The following is a 21,178-nucleotide window of genomic DNA, read 5'->3' on the forward strand; positions in this document are numbered from 1 at the left end:
CATCTATGTTGATGACATCATGCTAATTGGAACTAGCTAGTAAGAGGTGGCAAACAACCTAGATGCTTTCATAGAACACATGTGTGACAAAGGAGAGAAAAGAAAAAACTCAGAAAGATTCAGGGCCTGATACCTCAGTGAAATGCTCAGGAGACCAGGGGTCTGGAGCATGTTGGGAAATCTCTTGATAAAGGACTTGTACCTCTTATCACTAAGAAGGCTGTACCTTGCATCTCTTATCATTAAAAGATCCAGTACTAGTAGACCCATTCAGATTTAGAAGGTAGCATATGTTACTTATTTAGCAGGATTATTTGGAAAACTGCCAGTTTGTAATTTGGCGCAGTACGAAATTGGCCTCTGTCATAGGTGCAGGCTGCAGCATGAGCCACCCTATCATTTAGACCAAATGACCCAGCAGTTCCAATGGTGCTAGAAGTAGCGATCATTGTGAAGGAGGATGCTCCAGGAGGAGAGTCTTGGTGCAGACCTCTAGGGCTCTGGAGCTTCCAGTGTGTTGCAGAACCTTGATATAGACTGAGTGGCTGATCATAGAATAAAAAATGAGAATGGGGCCATAGTTACCCATCATGAATTGAGTGTCTGTGTACCTCAGACATCATAATGTCAAATGGGTACAGCAGCAAACCATTGTAGCATGGAAGCTGTACATTTAGAACTGGACCTGAGCACATGAAATACATGGGGCTCAGACTTCCAAGTCACTTACACCTGACGTACCAATGACTCTCCTTCAATCTATACCTTTGACTTTATAGGGCTTCCTTACAATCAATTAATAAGGAGGAAAGAATAACTTTGTCCTGTCTCACAGATGGGTTGGCAAGTTATATAGGTGCTATCTAGAAATGAATTGCTTTGTCATTACAGCACCACTTAGAAGTGGTCCTCAAAGAATGTGTTGGCAGGAACTTCTCATAGTGGGCAGAAAAATCAGCCGTTCACCTGGTTGTCCTCTTTGTCTAGAGAAAAGGTGAATTGAGTTACAGGCATTCAGAGACTCCTGGCCAGTGGTTGGTTCCTGGACTCGGCCAGCAGATGATCAGAGGTCTGGGAGGAATAATCCTAAAAGAATAAGGACATTGGGAGGAGGGTCTTTGCGGATGGGCATAAGGTGAGTAAACCTTTGTTTCTCATGCTTACTAGAAAGCATCACCTCAGTAGCGACTGTAAGTACCAAGGTGAACAAGTGGCTCTGTTCTGAAGCTATCATACAGCACTGTTCTTAGTACCTAGTACTTCTCTAGTGGGTCTGTAACCTGAGTGGTCATGAGGCTGAAATGGAGTGTAAAAATGAGTTCAACAATACAGCCTTCCTCTTAATGAAGGCTAATCTTTCTGGCACTGTGGAATGCACAATTCGCCAGCAGGAGTGACTAATACTTAGCCCTGGATTGGTACCATTTCTTGGAGGGAACAGCCAGTCCATGTAGGGCCAGGTCCATTACATTGAACCTCTTCTCTCTTGGAGGGGCAATTCATCCTTATCAGAAGCAATGATAGAAGAATGTGAATTTGTAAATACTGGACGATTTTTGGCCTATATTAATGACAATTTAATGTGTCTTGACCAAAAACACTATTCTGGATGTGGGTATGGCAGACAAAAAATGCTCCTCTCTTCCTCAAACGTATATACATCTAATCCCCAAAACCTGTGAACATGTTAGTTCAGGTGGTAAAGGAGAATTAAGGTTGTAGATGGAATTAAACTTACTAATCAGCTGACCTTAAGATGAGAAGAGTTGGCCAAGCATGGTGGCTTAGCCTGTAATCCCAGCACATTGGGAGGCCGTAATGGGTGGATCACCTGAGGTCAGGAGTTTGAGACCAGCCTGGTCAACGTGGTGAAACTCCATCTCTACTAAATACATGAAAATTAGCCAGGCATGGTGTTGTGTGCCTATAATCCCAGCTACTTGGCTGGGATTCACTGGATTCACTCCTGAGTCAGGAAAATCACTGAAACCCGGGAGGTGAAGGTTACAGTGAGCCGAGATGGTGCCACTGCTCTCCAGCCTGGGTGACAGAGCGAGACTTTGTATCAAAGAAAAAAAAAAGAGAGAAGGGTATCCTGGACTTTTCAGGTGACTCAATAGATAATTATTAGGATCCTTAAAATTGGAAGACAGAATCAGAAGAGAGATGCCAATGTGAGGACTCAGCTCAACCCTGATAGCTTTGAAAATGAAGGGGACCGTGAGTCAAAGAATGTGGAAAGCCTCTACAAGCCAGAAGCAGCAAAGAAACAGATTCTTCCTGTGGAGAAATGCAGAAAGAAATGTATCCATCTCATTGACTTGATCCTAGACAGGTGAGATCCATGTTGGACTTCTGATCTATAGAACGGTAAGATATTAATTTGTGTTGTTTTAAGCCAGTAAATTATGGTAATTTGTCATAGCTTCAATAGGAAACAAATATAGTGAGTTTGTTTTTCCTGCCTGCAGTGCAAATGCAAGCCTTATGTTTTAAGCCTTTATAGAAAGCTGTATCCATTCACATGGTATCCCACACAACATTGCCTTGGGCCAAGAGATCCATTTTTTGGCAAAGGAGGTGCCCACTGGGCTCATTCATATAAAATTGATGTGTGTTCCTCATAACTTGTATATAGACAGCTTGATAAGATGTGGAATAGGCTCAGTTAAGCACCAGCTCAGGGGCAACCTTTAAGAGGTTAGTGCCATATATGTGCTACACCTACAACCTGAACATGGGACTGTGTCCCTGATAGCAAGAATATTTGAGGTGAAGAAAAAAGAGAGATAAGTAGGATTTGTTCATTCTCACTGCACTTCCATTCTCCCACATGCCTCTGATCCTAGAAAAGTTAGGAACTGAAATCTCTACATACTACTCAGCTACTTTAGGATTTCCCTGCCAGTAGATCATCAGGCAAAAAGGAGTTGCTCTACAGACCGGGCTAATTGATTCCAACTACGATCAGGAACTAGGGTTTCTACTACACAATGGGGGTAGGATGTGAGGATTCACTGGCTCTTCCCTTGGTGCTTCTGTGCACCCTGATATTTTTTAACAGGCAATTGTAGCAATAACAGCCTGACAGAGACACGGTGACTAAGACCTCGGATCCTTCCAAAATGAAGGTCTGGATCACGTTATGAGACAAGAACTCCAGATCAACTGGAATTCTGGCCAAGGGCAAAGAAAATCTAGAATGGTTAAGGGAAGGGAGAGGTGATGAATATCAATAGGGCTATCGGATCAGCAAAAGCAGCTAGAGGTGTAGCTAGGCTTGCTAACCCTCTATACATTGTTTTAGAAGGTGGCAACTGGCACAATCTTGGAAGATTACATTTTTTACCTCCCCTCCAGGGAGGAAGTAAGGACGCCTTGCTCACATATAAGATTCATATGTTATTAGAGAGTGTAAGCGGAATGGAGTGGCACTCAGTGAATTTTAGCAGACTCAGTTTATGCATCATTTCACATCAGCCTGCCTCCCTTGCTTACCCATTCCAACCTCTGCCGTTTGCTTTGCTTTCTATCTGGATTGGTCCAAAGAGCAACTGCTCACACCACGCTGGGCTGCAGCCTCGGTCATCCCATCTCCTAATACCTCCAGTCGTTTGTATCTTCCCCGGGAATTTAGGGCTGAGCTTTCGGGCAACCTTCATCTCATGCACTACAATTCTATAGAGAAGCTATAGTAGTTCAGTGCTTAGGTTCTACCTGCAAGCATGCCTGGAGACTCTAATTTCTCTGGTGGTTGCCCAGGGTGGGGAAATGAACTATAACAGAAGTGTGGGAAAAATAAATCCCCAAGAGTTGAACTTGGACCAATGAGAGATAGAAGACAGGATCAGGTCATCTGCTTACTCTTCCTCTTTTATATATATATATATTTTTAGCAATGCTTTCCTTCCACCATGTGAAACTGAGGCATTGTCCAGACTTCCTCAAGAAGCTGTGGCCAGTTCAGTAACAGATCATCTTATTTTTGCTTTTCCTCCTTGCTTGCCTCACTTTTCTTTTTCCTTCACTCTTCATCTCAATACAATTTTAATGCTGATGCTTTGCCTTAAATTCTGATTTTTAGAAAACCAGGGCTAAGATATTTTGCTTGAGTCATGCTGAAGACTTGAACTGCAGGAGTCAATGAAGATGGTAAAGGAGGTAGGTACATTTGTGAGACAATTAAGGGAGATGAATTGTTCATATTTGCTATTGTGTGGGATTGGAATTGGAGAACTGAATGAGGGTGAGAGAGGCTATTATGAAAACTTTGAAGTTTATAGCATTGAAAACTGCTGAAATGATGCGTTAACTGGGATTTCAAATATTAGGTGTTTGGAGAGAAGGTAATGAGCTGAATTTTGAATATATTCTTCTTGAAGTAGCTTTGGGACATCCAGGTGTTGAAATCTAGGTGCAAGTTGAAAATGTGTGCTTGCAGCTAAGGTGGCAGCTTTAGTAAATGAAGGGTTGAGGTCAGCTTGCTACAGTGTAAATTTTTTATACACATAGATTTTTTACGACCGCATTTCTGGCAGACATGTTGGTGTGTTTCAGCAGTGAATGTAACACCTTTTGGAAAATAAATCATCCAATAGCATTTATTTGAATGTCCCTTGCCCTAAAACATTTTAACGCTCCTGTCATTTATTTCTTCCAAATCATCTATCATTTATCCTTTCCTGGCTAAGGCCACATTTATCCACAGGGCTGGCTATGATGTGCTATCAGAGGCACAAATAGGCTGCTCTGTCTCCAGAAGTAACTCTTCTACCGCCTTGCTTAAGCTTGATTTTCACAATTAGTGATTCTACTGTTGAAAGATGTAATTTATCAAAACTGAGTAGATGATTAGTGGGTTTAGAGAGACTGAGAGTAAGCTTCTGAGTGAAGATTTTGATGGTAAGGAAACATGGATGTATATGTGCTTGTGTCTGTGTGTGTGTGTGTGTGTGTGTGTTTGGGGGAGGCAGGGTGCTATCAGTGATGTAAAAGGGAATAATAGTGTTCGATTTAGAGTTAACAGTTCAGGCTGTTGGGTCAGTGACCTGGGTTCAAACCCAGCTGTGTGTTACCTGGCTCTAATGTCTTGGAAAAGTAACTTCACTGAGATTCAATTTCATTGCATCCATAAAATTGGGCATAATTATAGTGACTGTCTATAGGGCTGCTTTGTGAATTAAATGAGAAAATGGATGAAGGGCACTTAGTTTACAGCAAGCTCTCACAAATTATTAATAATTTTAATGGTGTAGATTGTAATGCTAAAGACAAACATTACCATCTATATAATATTGTCCATAAAAGACCTTTTTGATGAGGTATAATAATTTATGAATAAGTTCAGATTCAGGATCCAATTTTTTCTCTTAATTCATTTACTTTATGATATAAATATACAAATCAATTTCAAGCAACTCCTTCTCCACCCCCTTGGAAGACTCATCTACCTAACTCACTTACCGGTTCACTAGGAAAATAGCTTGTCAGCATCACGGTGCTTACCCATTTACTTGAAAGGTGCACTGTCTGTTTTATCTCAAGAATACATCTTAAATTGCCCACCTCTCTCCTCTGCGTGGCTTTCACAATGGCAGTGGCCTCCTGTTGGGACTCCTACTTCCATTTTTCTTCCCTACAGTCGTTCACCTCTTGGACCAGAGACCATATTTAGAACCCTCAGTGGATTCTTGGAGTTTTTTTGAGGAATTCTTTTTTGTTTGTATTATTATTTTTAGTTGACACAGAACAATTGTACATACTTATGGGGTACAGTGTAGTGTTTTCATACATATATACAATGTGTAATGATCAAATTAGGGTAATTAGCATATCCATCCAAACATTTATTATTTCTTTGTGTTGAGAACATTCAAAATCCAAATTTCTAGCTATTGTAAATATATTGTAAATTGTTAATTATAGTCACCCTACAGTGCTGTAAAACACTGTAGGGTGACAATAATAGAACTTAATCCTACTTAGCTGCAATTTTGCATCTGTTAATCAATTTCTGCTTATCCCCTCTCCCCACTACCCTTCCCAGGCTGTAGTAACCACTATTCTACTCTTTACTTTTATGAGATCAACTGTTGTAATCTACATGAATGAGAATGTGTGGTATGTGTCTTTCTGTCCCTGGTTTATTTAACTTAATGTCCTCCAAGCTCATTCTTGTTGCTTCAAATGACAGGATTTTGTTCTTTATGGCTGAATAGTATTCCACTGTGTCTATATATTCCACATACTCTTTATCTGTTTGTCCATTGATGGACACTTAGATTGATTCCATATCTTGGCTATTGTGAACAGTACTGCAATCAACATGGGAGTAGAGATATGTCATTGACATGCTAATGTACCTTTTTTTTGCAGGGATACATCCCCAATAGTGAGATTGCTGGATCATATGTTAGTTCTATTTTCAGTTTTTTTTGAAAACCTTTATACTATTTTCCATAATAGATGAGCTAATTTGCATTCCCATCAACAGAGTGTAAGAGTTCCCTTTTCTCTACATCCTTACCAGCATTAGTTATTTTTTTTTCTTTTTAATTATAGCCATTCTAAAGGGGATGGGATAACATCTCCTTGTAGTTTTGATTTGCATTTCCCTGATAATTAATAATGTAGCACATTTTTTCATAGGCTTCTCGGCCATTTGTATGACTTTTTATGAGAAGTGTCTGTTCAGCTTATTTGCCCACTTTAAAATAAGATGATGATGATTATTTATTTTTTTGCTGTTGTTTGTTTCTTGTATATTCTGGATATTAACCCCTGTCGGATGAATAGTTTGCAGATGTTTTCTCCCATTTGGTGAGTTGTCTCTTCACTTCGTTGATTATTTCCTTTATTGTGCAGAAGCTTTTTAGTTTGATATAATTTCATTTGTCTATTTTTGTTTTCGTTTTCTGTGTTTTTCAGTTCTTCATAAAAGCTTTGCTCTCACCAGTGACCTGAAGTATTTCCCCTATGTTTTCTTATAGTAGTTTCATAGTTTTGGGTTTTAGATTTAAGTCTTCGATCTCTTTTTATTTGATTTCTTATATATGATGAGAGGTAGGAGTCGGAGTCCTGTTTCCTTCTTCTGCGTATGATATCCAATTTTAATGAATTCCTGTTTTGGTTAGAGTAAAATCCAAACCCCAATCCATGAACTCCATTTACTCACATAAGTTGATTTCTTGCCTGGTCTCCCATTTCATTTTATATCATTCACAGGGCTTTCTTTCATTCCTTAAAACATCAAACCCTTTTTGTTTCTTTCTTGATTATCTTCTTTCTTGGGCTTTTTCACTAATCTCATCAGGATGAAATGCTGTCTCCCAGCTCGTGATATGTCTGGATCATTCACGAATGATCTTCCTACTGCAATTTATTAACACAATACCCCTTTAAGATCTGGTATCACATTTTTAACTACCTTTTTATTATTGTATTTGTATATGCTTTTCTTTTCTAGCAGAATGTCACAAGGCCAGACATTTTATGTCTATCTTGTTTATCTTTATATCTTCAATGTTAAAAGAGCCTAGCACGGAGCAGACAATAAATAATTGTTGAGTGAATGAAAGAATGAACATAAGGAAGAATTATTGCCCATCCACAGCTCCATGGTTAGCAGAGTCAGAGAATAAGGTGACAAGAAGTCCCCTCACATTGATGATAATTTACAAGGTGTCTGTGGACCTATGGGTAATTGAAAAGAAGTAAATACAAAAGTTTTAAAAGTTGAGAAAGCAGTGTGTATTAATAGCAAATACATTGAGCTCTGTTTGTTTGTTTACCAGGGATTATTCTAAGAAATTTAGCTACATTAACTCATCTAATTAACACTACAACCCTAAAAAGTAGAAACTGTTATTAATATTCTTCTTTCATAGATGAGGAAATAGTCACAAAGGAGTTGAGTAAGTTTTGCTCAAGATCACACAGTTAGGAAATGTCAAGGCAGGTAAATCCAAGCGGGTTGGTTTCAGAGCCCATGAATGTGACCACCCTACTCTAGAGTACTCTAACAGGTTCACCAATGTGGTCTTTGATACCAGATGATGAAAGCAAAGGCCATATCTTATCAATGTTAGTATCCACTTAGCCCTTAATCCATTGCCTTACCTGTGATTGTTGTGTATCAAATTGAATGAGATGTTGAAGGGTCTGAGAATGTTAGCAGGATAGGTGAGGGAAGAAAGGTTCTAAGCTAAACATTAAAATTAATGACTTATTTGGGAGAATATTCTGCAGATTGGTAGAAAAAAATGATAAAGATTAAATTAAAATGTGGAACACGGCAATAAATACAAATAGTTTTGTGGAATCTAGAAAAGCGAAAAGCAGGGTGAGAATGAATGTGTTTAAGGAGCATGGCATTCAAAAGAAAGAATGTAACCTTACAAGGGTACAATAATAAATGATTACATTGGCAAACATGATCCTTTGGTAGAGAGGAATGACTCACCAGGCTTCATAGCTTGTCAAAAATATCATCTTTTGAGGTCATGCAATTTCTAGTTCTCTGATTTCATATTTACCAAACAACCTTCAAATTTAAATTCAATTTTCCAATGTTTCCTGACCTGGATAAGAAAGCACTCAGAAACAAAAAATAAAACACAACCTGTCTGTTTTAAGGTACAGATTTTCATAGGAAATTATTAAACTTCCTCTGTATGACCAATTTGAGTCATGTTGCTTGAGTACGTAATCTATGCAAGCAATTCTTCTAGGCTGTGGGAGTGAGACGTCACTCCCTGTTCTCAGTTTGCTTACAAGGTTGTAAGGTGAGCCTGAATTTGTTTTAATATAAATGTGGGCCTTATTATCATCTGGAGGAGCTGACCATTAAATTTCTTGACCTGTAGCAGTAGAAGATAAAATCCTGGACCCATATAGCTTTGGAGTAATGCGTCTCCACCAGAAATGCCTGCATTTCCAGAAGTGGCAAACTCGTTTTCTTTCAGAATACTTCTTTGGCACCTGTTCAAACTTAATTCATGTTCCTCCTCTAGCTTGTGAACTGGTACTGACCTGTTCAACGAGCAATGAACATGTTTGCAACTACAGACTGAAAGAGTGCCTGGCCTTCCATGATATTGACACTAAACACTGGTGCCATAACTCCCTTTTTAGGTGTGGCCTTGGGAAAACTTAAGAGACGAAGACTGTGTGATCTTAGCACTAACTTGGAAGATTTTTATTATTTGCTTACACCAAAAACCAGAATAAACCATTTAAAACTGTCTTAGAGTGTTCATTTTTCCATCAAGAATTATGTAGTTTGATAACTCTCTTCCTTTCTCTCTCTCTCTCTCTCTCTCTCACACACACACACACACATGCACATATGCACACATGTACATTGTAAGTGCATGAGGATGGTAGAAAGGGACATGGAGGCAACATTATCTGGAAAGACTTGAATGAATTTGGTTGCCACTGCAACAACCACGCTTTGTCCTACTGTAGTTCTTAACACCTCATGGTCTTTAGCATGACCCCATAAGCTTTGCTGCATGGGGCCCTCTGCAGGCTAGTGTTAATAGTTTGACGTAAAAATACTCAAAAATTATATAAATCTTAAATGTCAACTAGAGTAAAGATAATAGGCATTCTAAGACAAAGGGAATAAAGTTTATCACAGAAAGACTGTTTAATTGATAACAAATACAGCCTTGATGGCTAAAACACTGCCATGTACTCCTGCAACTATGGCCTCAGCCACAGCACTTACTAGACAAGGCTTCAAACACTCATCCGGTTCAGATTGAAATCAGTCTAAACTACATATGAGATTTTTTATTTCCACCCCCTTTCTCCTCTATGCCATTACTTTTTCATAGTTAATGTCTATGTGGAACTAACTCACTGCACTGTTTTTCCATTCGTACTCCCCAAAGCCTCCTCCTGAGTCATAAAACCATGAATAAGAGGAATTAGCAAACAGAAAGCCTATGATTTTAGAGTATCTGGGGTAAATGGGAATATAATTAGGCTTGTGCTGGTTTACAATTAGGAAAGGGATTATATCTGCTTTTACTCACTATCTATGAAGGTAACCTGGAGAAATATGACTAATTTGGAGGAGAATTATCACGTTAGCCCATAGCTCTAGGTCAGCCTCTCTCTCTCCCAGCTGTGGTAACCCTACAGGCCCCTTCTTAAAAAGAAAGCACTGGCTACCACCCCTGCTGCTTTATAAATGCTCTCTCCAACCTGGAGGGATTGTGCTCACAGCACAGTGCAATTTTCATTTAGAAATGGGCTTCCAATTGTGTAGACACACCTCATTAGCTACGCCCTACCTCTAGAGTCAGGGACTTTCGTACAGGTGTTAAGTACTAGAGGGGGAAAAAAAATCCGCCCCCAAAACCAAACAAACAAAAAACAACTAACAAGTAAATAAAGAAAAGCTTTGATTTTTACTCAAATAAATAAGGGAAGGCAGTATTCTTTATTCCTGGTCCCCTGCACCATGCAGTTCTAAGCTTTGTTATTATTACTGTTGTTTTACTTCCTTTCATTTTTCTTCACCCCGGGGTAGGAAGTCACATTTTTTGCAGATGATGAAGGTGAGGTTTGATATGGGTTTGGCTTTGTAGAATTACAGGGAAAAAAAAGCCTTATCTATTGTTTTCCTTCCTGAGGCTCCTACTCCTGTGCTTTCCTGTCATTGTCAGGTGTGCCATTTGGAAGTATTCAGTTGCATTTATTTAAATGTTTCATTTTATCAACCTCTGCTGAGGATATATTTGGCACTTTATTTTACTTATTGGTTTATCCGATAAGTTGTTTCTCAGTTGTCTAAGGAAATACATGTGCTGATAACTGCAGCAGGTGTTAAAGTGTTTGGCAGGGGTTGTCACTTGGAAGGGAACCAACCCAGCTTGGGCCACATCCTGTGGTGGTAAATTTCAGCTCCGTTGTAGGTTTCTCCTGCTCATTGCTGATTTACATGTCAGGAAGAACATCTTAGGAGGTTCTATTGGGTTAGATGACTCTGTTGCCCTCAGAAATATTTAATGAATCAGTGCCCATTAGAAGACCAGACTAGAGACAATTGCTCATCTATTTTGTTCTTTTTTTCTCTGTTTTTTTTTTTTTTCCTCTCAGCCTTTTCATCATGTGAAAGAGAACTGCACCATAAACCGGCTGTGTGCAATTAATATGTGATAGTGTACTTGCCTTTTTCTGGATACCTTTTTATGTTTCATGATTAGCTTTGGCTAACAGCAGAAATGGGAGAGAAGTGTCCAGAGAGGGATGCTACTAAAAAGGCTTTATGTGACAAACCATATTGTCAACATTAACAGAATCTACACCACTGCAGAATGATGGCAACACGCAGAGAAAGCACCAATGACCATCGCAGATAACATTATACTTTTACCTCCTTTATTTTTTCACGGTTTATTATTCTGAAAAGTATATTCTGGATTATTATTTGGGTAAATCGGTATTTTTTAGAGTCCAAAATTTTACCTCAATAAACTCAGCGCCCCTTTCTACATTTCATGAGATTACTTTTATTTGAGCTTTAGCTTCATTCTGTGTCCTTTCATTTGACCTAGTGGTAAACCAAAATCTTGCTTCATTCTCATCACTAGTTGTCACTACTGATGCTTCCAGACCTGCCAAAGATTGACTGTACTTTTGAATTACACCACCCCATCTAAAAGAACCAGGTAGCCTTCCGCCTGAAACATACATTCCATTCTATTCAAAAAACATTTCCTCCAAGCCGGGAATTGTAATACAGTCTTTACTTGCTCACCTAAAACATGAAGATATTACAATATTTTCCAGTCATTCTCAAAGTATACTCTGAAATAAAATGCCCCTGTACAGTGCTTCAAAGGTTGTATAACCATAAAATTCACCTTCTTGAAAACACCAATTCTAGCCTTGAACTAGACTGGTTTGGATCAGAATCTCTAGGGGGAGTGGCCTGGGAAGCTGTGATTTTGACAAAACACTTAAGTTTGGGGAACTCCTCTTTGCATTTATGAACTATCTGGTATAGGGAAAAGAGAAATGTCTACAAAGATAGGAAGACAAAAGTTTGAGGCTGTGCGTTATCGTTTACTAACTTACGACCTTGAGTAAGTATACTTCTCTGAGTTTGAATTTACTGATCCGTAGATTAGGCATAATTCAGATTGTGAGGAGCTGATATTGAAGATAATTGACAGCCAGCCTGGCATGGCAGCAACCAATCAGAATCAACATTGGCCAGAGAACTGTGCCAGGAATCAACCTTTTGATTGCTGGATTATGGAGCTTGAGAGCAGGTTATGGTAAGAGAGCCTGGAAAACTTGGAAGTCGGGGGGAGGTCTTTGGGAGACTGCAGCAGTAGCTAGTTACTAACTCGTGAGAAAACATTGCAGTATTTTCACAGCTGGAAATGCTATATTCATATGCCCAAGAGCTGGCTATCAGCCCTGCATAAATGAAAAGGTGGTTGTACATGTTAACGTAAAACTTAAAAACATAGTTCTTAATACCTAGTGGGTATTTAACAAATATGAGTTACTATTATCTTTTATGGTTTTATTACTTATAATACACTTGTTATACCTGGAGTATAGGGCTGAAGAGACAAAGACCAGGACCAAGAATTCATAGACACCCTCAGGGCTTCTGAAATAGAATTATTAACCAGAGTATTAATCTAGCCATAGGAGAACAAGGATGTGAACACAGAAAGGGAATCTGAAATTGGGAGATGAGTCAAACAGGAAAGGACAGACATGTTATAAACTAAGGTTAGAGTGAAACTCACATGTTACCTTAAGCAGAGGTGGGACAGGTAGTTATTATGGGGCATACACAGTGGACAACTGGCAGAGATCAAAAGGCAGGTATTCAGATATTCAGCAGTAGATGTCAAGAACCCACATGTAGGGATGGGGATCAAATTAGATGTCTTAGTTCGAGCTGCTATAACAAATACCATACACTAGGTGCTTAAACAATAAACATGTATTCCTCACAGTTCTGAAGGCTGGGAAGTCCAGGTTCGTGCCAGCTGATTCGATTTGTGGTTAAGGCCCTCTTCCTGGTTTTCAGATGGATGCTTTCTTGCAATATCCTCCCTTGGTGGAATGAGAAATCATCTTTCTGGTATTTTTTCTTAAAAGGGCACTAATCCCATCATGGGAGGTCCACTCTCATGACCTAATTACCTCCATTCCACATACAATTACGCTGAAGATTAGTCTTCAACAAACGAATTTTGGTGGCATGCAAACATTCAGTCTCTGCCATTAGGTGAGGGCCTAGATAATAAAGGTGGTCAGAGACAGGAATGTAGCCTTGGAAAAACTTGGTTGCACTAGTCACAGTGTTATGATAGAAAATAAATTGATTGAGTATGGAGATTAAACTTCTTAAATACAAGCCCTGAAATTATCAGTGCCTAAGGACTGGGCTAATTATACTGTATAGATGAAGGCTAAGCAGACGTTTTTCCAATTGCTACTCCGATCTGTATTGGAAGAGCGAGCAATGCTAGGGCATACTGGGAAAGGATTGGGTGAGAAAGGAAGGCAATGACTTGCAGAGGGGCTGGCCTGGGAAACAGAAGTCAGCAGGCATGGAAATTGCCCGTTGGGGATGTCATTCTTTGTCAACTCACATTCACCAGCAATTCCTGCCTCTAGCTCATTTCTCTCATTCATTGACATCTGCTCCCCAAGTCGTGTAACTGTTTGGAAGCATATCTGCCTTACCCCAGGAAAGGATTATATACATTTATTAAATGGAAAAGAGCTAATTGTAGAAAACTGAACTTTTTTAAAAAAATAGAAAATACTACTCAAGGTAATGAGTGACAGAAGTGTAGACTGCAAATCTGTCATTGAACCACTGCTGGAAGGAAGAGAAATCCAGCTGCTGGCACCTCTGTGGTGTCAAATTTGAGAAAACTTCATGTTTTGTAACCTACAGCAGTATTGATTATTTTCTGCTGCCTTCTGTGGGAACCAGAAATAATTGTAGCAAGAAGGCTGGCCACGGGCAAGAAGAAAAAGGGGTTTCCAAGTAGCTCAGGAAACTCAAGGGAGGGGAGCAACTATTGACTGGAACCTCTGGGTCCCAGGTTACCTTTTGAAACCTGCCTCCTCCTCCACAGAGCTCTGGCCAGTGTTGATGTGGAGTACTGGGGAACATTTCTTCATTCCATTATCAGTCATCCCCAAGGGAAGTCTTACCAAACTGTCTCCTGGTTGCTCTCATTTCTAAATTTTGAGCTGGTGACTAGAGTTACTCATAAGGTGGGTACTTTGTACTCAAAGACTTAAATAAGTGCATATTTATTTATACCTTTAAATTAGTTTCCTTAGGCACCTCCTGTTCTATGAATTGTCACAGTTAAGCTGAAGAGGGTGAGTTCGAGCTGGAAAGACAGTTACTGTTTCTTGAGTTTAAATTAAATCCTTGACATTATAAAACATTACAGATACATTACCATTGTCAATTGTATCCTGTTCATATGTTTTTGCTATTGCATTATTCAGAATTAAGTTAAAAATTCTTTTTTATTGTGTTTGAATGTTTCTAGGACGTGGACGATCAATATTTCTAGCCTTGCACACACGCTACCTAAGGGCTGTGAGTCATATTTGCTTTGAAAGAAATAGCACTTAAGGACTGTCAGTCAAGTCAGTTGTAAGAAACATAGAACTCTTTAAGAATTACTCTGCCTCCTCCTCACATCTAAATATAGCTAACTGGTTGGAGTGTTTAAGACAGATAGTGAAGCTGTATTTTTAAAATGGTGCAATTGCAATTAATCAATGCAAATGAAAAGCTGAAGGTCTTTTTACCTATACATATCAAATATATAACTTTTATTAAATAAAAAATTGTATAACATGATGAGTAATGAATATGCATAAGGAAATGACCCGGGTTCTTCAAGTCATTTGTCAATATGATAGTATTTTACTTTCATGGCTCCCTATAACCTGGTTGGGAAAGCACTGGGGGGCAGGGTGTGTGAAGATGGGGTTTCTGGTATCCATTTGGCCATTGCTTAAGTACACAAATCTGGAAAAACTACTGCTTCATCTCTTCCTTCCAAGGGCTGAGTTTCCTTTCAGACTACGGGTTAAGAGTTACATATTAAGAATTAACAACGTATCTTCAGGTTCATTTCCTGTATCTCTCTCTGTGAGAAATTGGAGTTAATATCAATAAAGCTTGATATAGAAGAAATCCTCCTCTAACTCTACAGCTGATTTACCCAATTAATGCTCTTGAAAGTAAATAAAAGCAAAATTGTTCCTGTAGTGTTTAATATATCAATGGCATAACAACAATTCACTTACCTTACGCTCATACCTGTGCTCGGTGTGTGTATATTTGATCTGCTCCATGTATGTACTTCTATTTACCTGTCACATAATTTATATTTACAAAGTGATATTTGGATTCCTCTGGCATATTGCTGCCAGGAATGCCAATAAAGGAGCCATATTGTTCCCTAATATCCTTGATTATATTTGTATCAGTGTCTACAGAGGTTATATCAGCAGACGGAACAATGGACTGTACCATTAAATTAGCACAATTTTGCAGCATCGCCTGGCAGAAGCTCACACTTAATCCAAGAGGTTATTCAACCCTATCGAATATGATTACTCTATAAATATTTGCCCAAGCTCAGCACCAGCCGTTATATCACTAATCACACACAGGTTTGTTATGGCGAAGACCCCCAGTGTCAGCAATTTGAAAAACAAAGCTAATTAGTTTTGATTTAGTGATGAGAAGACTTATTAAATTGAAAGTGAACAGTTTACATAGTATAGTGGCTATTTAGACCACATAGGAGTATGAAGGAAATTTATTGTTGTTTGAATAGGATTTTGAGAAGGAACAGAAAGACTAGGCTAGTAATTCAGAGATACGTGATGGCCATTGGCAGCAACCAGTGATGGCTGGGGGACTTTGTGGCTGGGGGGTAAAGGGGAGATGATAGAAACACCCCCTTAAAAGTACTACTCCAAACAAACATATGTCTAAGTAAACGGTATATCTGCAACCAGCTTTAGGATAAGTTCCTGATTTCTCTTCCCAAACAGCACTGCCCCTAAACTTCTCTAACCGAGAATTCTGAGGCCAACACTATTATGAGTCCACTGATATTAATTTGGGGGAAAGGTGACAAAAAAGCCACCCCTACGTTTCTCAGCCACCAGCCTACTGTAAATCACAGAAAGAATGCACTGATAAAAATCTCATTGGCATAGGTACATTCGGATAAAGAAGCCAGAGAAGACTGGAAAAACTGGACCAAGAAATAGTTCCATTGGGAACTCTGAGTAAGGCAATTTGAAGGAACTGGAAACTCAAAAAATAGGAAAGAAGTCAGGATCAAAGGAGGTGATATAATAAAATCATAGTAATAAATACAAGAGAATAGTTTCTATGTGCCAGGCCCTGTTTTGAGCATTATTTATTTATTTAATCGTCACAAAAACCCCATTAGGTAGGTACAATTATTATCTCTAGTTTACAGAAGGGGACTATATGGTATAGAGAGGTCAAATAACTTATTGAAGGTAATATATGTGTGTGTGTGTGCATGTGGGTGTGTGCTGGGGGCGTGTATGGCAGATATATATATTGCAGAACTGAAATTCAACCCCAGTCAACCACCTGGCTCCAGAAATAAACAGTAAAAGGAAGCAGAGGGAACAAAGAGTCATAGAAAATTGCTGTGTCTTAGTGGACATTTGTTTATTGCCTGGAATACAAGCATCCCTACCCCATTCTTAAAACTCTTCCCAAGTTTCCCAATTGATACATGACTAAAGTTTGCTTCCATCCCTGCCTCTCCCGGTAGGCTCATCCAGTGTCAGACATTTAGTGCATTTCATCTACTTTTAGAGATAGATATCAGATCCAATTAAAACAAATTAGGGTCAAGAAGGTTTAATTCTGTGACTTAATATGCTTATAGGGTCTGATATATCTCCCAAACATGAGCAGAGAGTTTGCCTGGAATGCAGTCAACACCAAGGAAGCAGGGCAGAGAAATGGGGAGAGGGCCTAATTTCATTGTATGACACTTGATTCAAGCCCTTACAGAAATTAGATATACTGTGGACTACCTAATTATATAAGTCAGTAAATCCCTTTTAGTTGAATTTGTGTAGGGTATTCTCATACCTGCAATATAAAAAGTTTTAACAAATATACAGAGGGAAATCAGGCAGGGAAAGATCCCAAAGTTTTTGAGATCAGCTTCAGGATGCAGGTAGTTACCATGCTCTTTCATATTCAGACCATGGCAGCTGTGTATTAGATGGATTTAGGATAGCATTGCAGACATTTTCTTGTTTTTCTATGTGCAGAGAAAAGTCTGGTTGACTGTTTCTGTCAGATGAATTATTGCCCACTTCATGGTTTTGCCTAAGACCCACCTAGAGACTAACAAGTAAAGAGAAGGATGTGGTCATAATCAACTAAATCAAAACCAGAAATCTTGAAGGATTTGTGATGAAAGTTAGAGTAATAGACTACAAAACCATTAATCGCAAAGTCCAATGAAAAATTACCTTGAAAGAATCCCCTATATAAACATTTCACTTTTTTCTCGGTCCAAGTCAATCTCCTTGTATTTCTGGTGACTCTTTTGCTCATATTGTTCCTTGTATTTCTGATGACTCTTTTTTTGCTCATATTGTCCCTGATATGGCCCCCTTTCCCTGACTTTCTATCCAATGGTACTGGGAAGAGATGTTCTTTAAAAGCATTTTTTGGTTTGCCTTCAACGTTGGTCTTTCCTTTTTCTAAGCCACTGAAGTTGATATTGACAAAACTGTGGATGATGGGCTCAGGTTGCTTCCCAATAGGATGTGTTCTTCCAGGCCCTTGGTGCCTCACTCACCCAAGAATGGGGGAGAGGACCCCACTGGGCACGGTGAGCTTGTTCAAGTAAATATCAGACCCCAAAGAGTTTTGCAGAAGTGATTTATTTATGCAGAGAGAGAGAGAGAAAGAAATAGAGTGAGTGAGCGAGCTCCCACGCTGTCATGGGAGGGGATCCAAAGACAGAGTCTGAACAGATGAGAGAGAAGGGGACTTTCAACCTGGGAGTTATTCCCGCCCCATTTAAATTTTTTGTCCTATGAAAGTAGTTCATTTAAATTTCTGCTGGAGTGATTGATCTTTGATTTCTGACATCTGATTTGTTGTTTGGCCCACTGTCCTCCCATAGCTTTTTGTGGGATTTTCCAAACAAAGGAAGCTCACCTACTCAGTCTATCTTCCCGTGCGTGAAAGTTAAAAGATCTCTAAGCTCCCAGATGGAGATGTGAAAAAAGGCAGGCCAGGAATGTTGCTAGGAAGTTCTTGCCTTTGAAATCATGCCCCTTGTGGACCCAAGAAGAGAAGTTAATTACATTCCCTCAGTATTGTCTGTTCTATTCATAAGCGTGTAGTTATTTATTGTCTTCTTACCTTGTACACTTGTGTATGTGTAAAGGAGAAAGCAAGAGAGAGGTATTACCTGACCTGATTCTTAGAGGACCAAGATGGAATGAACTCAAGCTCTATTCCCTGTACATTTAGCAAGACAGAAAACAGAAGAATAGGGGGAGAGTGTCGATTTGTTACTCAGCCTGAGGGTGGTAAATTCAGAGACAGGCATGTGGAGGCTGGAGTGCTTTCAACTGCAAAATCAGGCCAGATGTGGAATAGTCAGAAAATGTGTAAGTATCTTCAGGTTCAAATAAATCTTCACTATCTGTCAAAGGAGAAGCAATATAGGTGACGAGAAGATGGCTGAACAACAGGCCAGGCATTGAGGACAAGCCCTGAGGAGGTCTGGAGCATAGCCATTGAATGACAGGGGTTCTTGGTAGGAAAGGCCTTTCCCGGGGTCTGGAATGAAGCAGGACTCTAGACTTTAGAGACTGGGTGTAAGCAGAGTGTAGGAGCTCTAGGATTCAAACTGGATGTATGTCACAGTCTGAAATTAGGTCCAAGAAATGTCAGAATTAGGACAGTTACAATAGGTAGATCCTTAGACCAAGAACATGTATGTTCTAGTTACTAGCTGAGTAATGTAGAACAGGTTACAACAGCCTCTCTTTGCTTCAATTTCCTCTCCAGTTAAAAGGAGAAGTTGGACTAGATAAACCCCCAGATGTTATGGGGCTGCTTCAGGGATTTCCTTACCAAAGAGTTACTTATTTTCTCCAGTCATTAAATATTTTAGAACATATGAAAGACTTGCATATTGCTATCAATTATTTTAAATATTAAGGTTATCTTTAAGATTTCATTTGAATGCCGAACCCTACGGGAAAACATAGTTTGAAAACTACTTGATCTAATACTGGCAGGGTATGTTTCGGTGATAGGAATATAAGGACTGAGATGATCTATTCTAGCAAATAATCCTAGGTGGTAAGTGTTCTGTAATTTTTGTTGCTATCACTTGAGAGGATCTTGGGAGTAAAGGGCCTTAAGTACTGTTGGTAAAGGACATAATACAGTATTTGTATTTCTGATCACGTGTATTTATTATTGCATTTCATATGTAAATAATATATCATAATGAATATTTTGAAAAATAGAGATAAGGAAGAATATGGATACACAAATATGCATATATACATGTATGTATGTGTGTATATGGGTGTGTGTATATAGCTTTTCAACAAACTTAGGGCCATGGTTTGTAGTCAAGAGTGAGTTAGCATGGTCTAGTAGGAGTGTTAAAATTACAAAAGTAATCAAATTACAAGATAACATAGACATGTCATAAAACAGGTAAGTATAATCTACTGCAGAAGTTCAGCAGAGAATGAAATCACTTTTAACTGGGTGAGAATTTCAGAATTAAGAAGCAGTAGGAGGTAGGTCAGGCTATCTAGATTTAGAGAGACTGATATAAGAAAGGAGACACTTTCAGCCAGGACAGAGGACAGGTATGGCAATGGAAGCAAGTGGGACATGCGTAAATTAACCACCTCCACACATTTATCCTTTCAATCTATTCTTCTGCTTTCTCTGCCTCATCATGAATTTCATATACAGTTAAGATAGCGGTAATTTTTCTACTGGCCCCATAATACCTATTTTGTCCTTCCTAAGACCTTGTTCACAGGGATTGTGAAGGAGTGAGGCTTCATGGTGTTCACAGGAAAGCTCTCATCACTGTTAACATGGTTCACCCTGTTTACAGATCTCATTTGAAGCAAGGAGCATTTTTTTTAAAATCAGGATAGGAGCTTTAAATGCTATCTCTGTATTTCCAATCCTCTTTGAATAAGAGAACAGAAGAAAAGGATTTTTCTCTTACAAAAAGATGGCAGACATGGAGGGCATCATTTTTCACAGCCAGTCAGCATTTAAAGATGATATTGAAAAGAAAAGCCTTTCTATATAAGTCATATGTAGACTTCCATAAACAGACTGCCCTCTGAGCAAATCTCCAATTAAAGATTAAGACTTCCCAATACAGGTTCTGTAGTAAGATGCAGCATAGGTTTTGCTGGCATAAAAAGAGAACACACAGAAGTAAAAAACCACTTGGACTCAAGTTATTGCCAGTTATTGAGTAACTGAATCAAATGATTGCCAGTTTCTTCCCAAGGAGGAACTGGAACTGTGGTAAAAACCTGCTCTATGCTTATTGTACATTAGTTGTTTAGCCAAGATGTGGCTGTGCTGGAGGGACCCCTCTGTTCTCAACCCATCCATTGAAGCCCAGCTCCATACTCTCATGATTCACCTAGGCGAATAGACTAGACTTGCCTAGGCCAATAAAAAGAAAATCAATTTCCTAAGACTTTACAGAGAGCGGAATACTCCACTGAAGACAGTATGGGGAAAGGAGAGGAGGATTACATTAGACATTATGTCTAAAAACTTAATAAAAATCTCTGTTAGAAAAGAGAGACTGGGAGGGGTGAGTGGGGAGGACAAAGAGAAGTGAGTTAAAGGGCACAAACATACAATTGAATGTTTGATAACAGAGTAGGTGACTATAGTTAAAAAAATATATTGTGCTTGGGATATGGACACTGTAAATACCCTACTTTGATCACTGTGCATTATATACTTTAACACAATTTTACACATTCCCCCAAAATTTGTGCAAAATTCCCCAACTGCTCCTGAAGCCTCACTGACTCTGCCTCAGTGGGTTTCTATTCCAGC

General features: G+C 39.1%; 1 protein-coding gene across 6 annotated transcripts in view; it reads left to right on the top strand.

Annotated features, from left to right (window-relative positions):
* Window positions 1-21,178, top strand: part of DERA (deoxyribose-phosphate aldolase) — a 464,384-nt gene that overhangs the window by 417,370 nt on the left and 25,836 nt on the right. Inside the window, exon 1 of one of the 6 annotated variants that reach the window (XM_064377712.1) lies at window positions 4,146-4,161. The exons of the other annotated variants lie outside the window; for them this stretch is intronic. Within the exon in view, the coding sequence (XP_064233782.1) occupies window positions 4,150-4,161 (12 nt within the window). The 5' untranslated portion in view covers window positions 4,146-4,149. Of the gene's footprint in view, window positions 1-4,145; window positions 4,162-21,178 lie in introns of those variants that run through there. 6 annotated transcript variants of the gene reach the window in all.

The sequence above is a fragment of the Aotus nancymaae genome, unplaced genomic scaffold (genome assembly GCF_030222135.1).
Source record: "Aotus nancymaae isolate 86718 unplaced genomic scaffold, 86718_ANA_hifiasm-v0.15.2.pri h1tg000016l, whole genome shotgun sequence".
In the NCBI taxonomy this organism is placed as follows: domain Eukaryota; kingdom Metazoa; phylum Chordata; class Mammalia; order Primates; family Aotidae; genus Aotus; species Aotus nancymaae.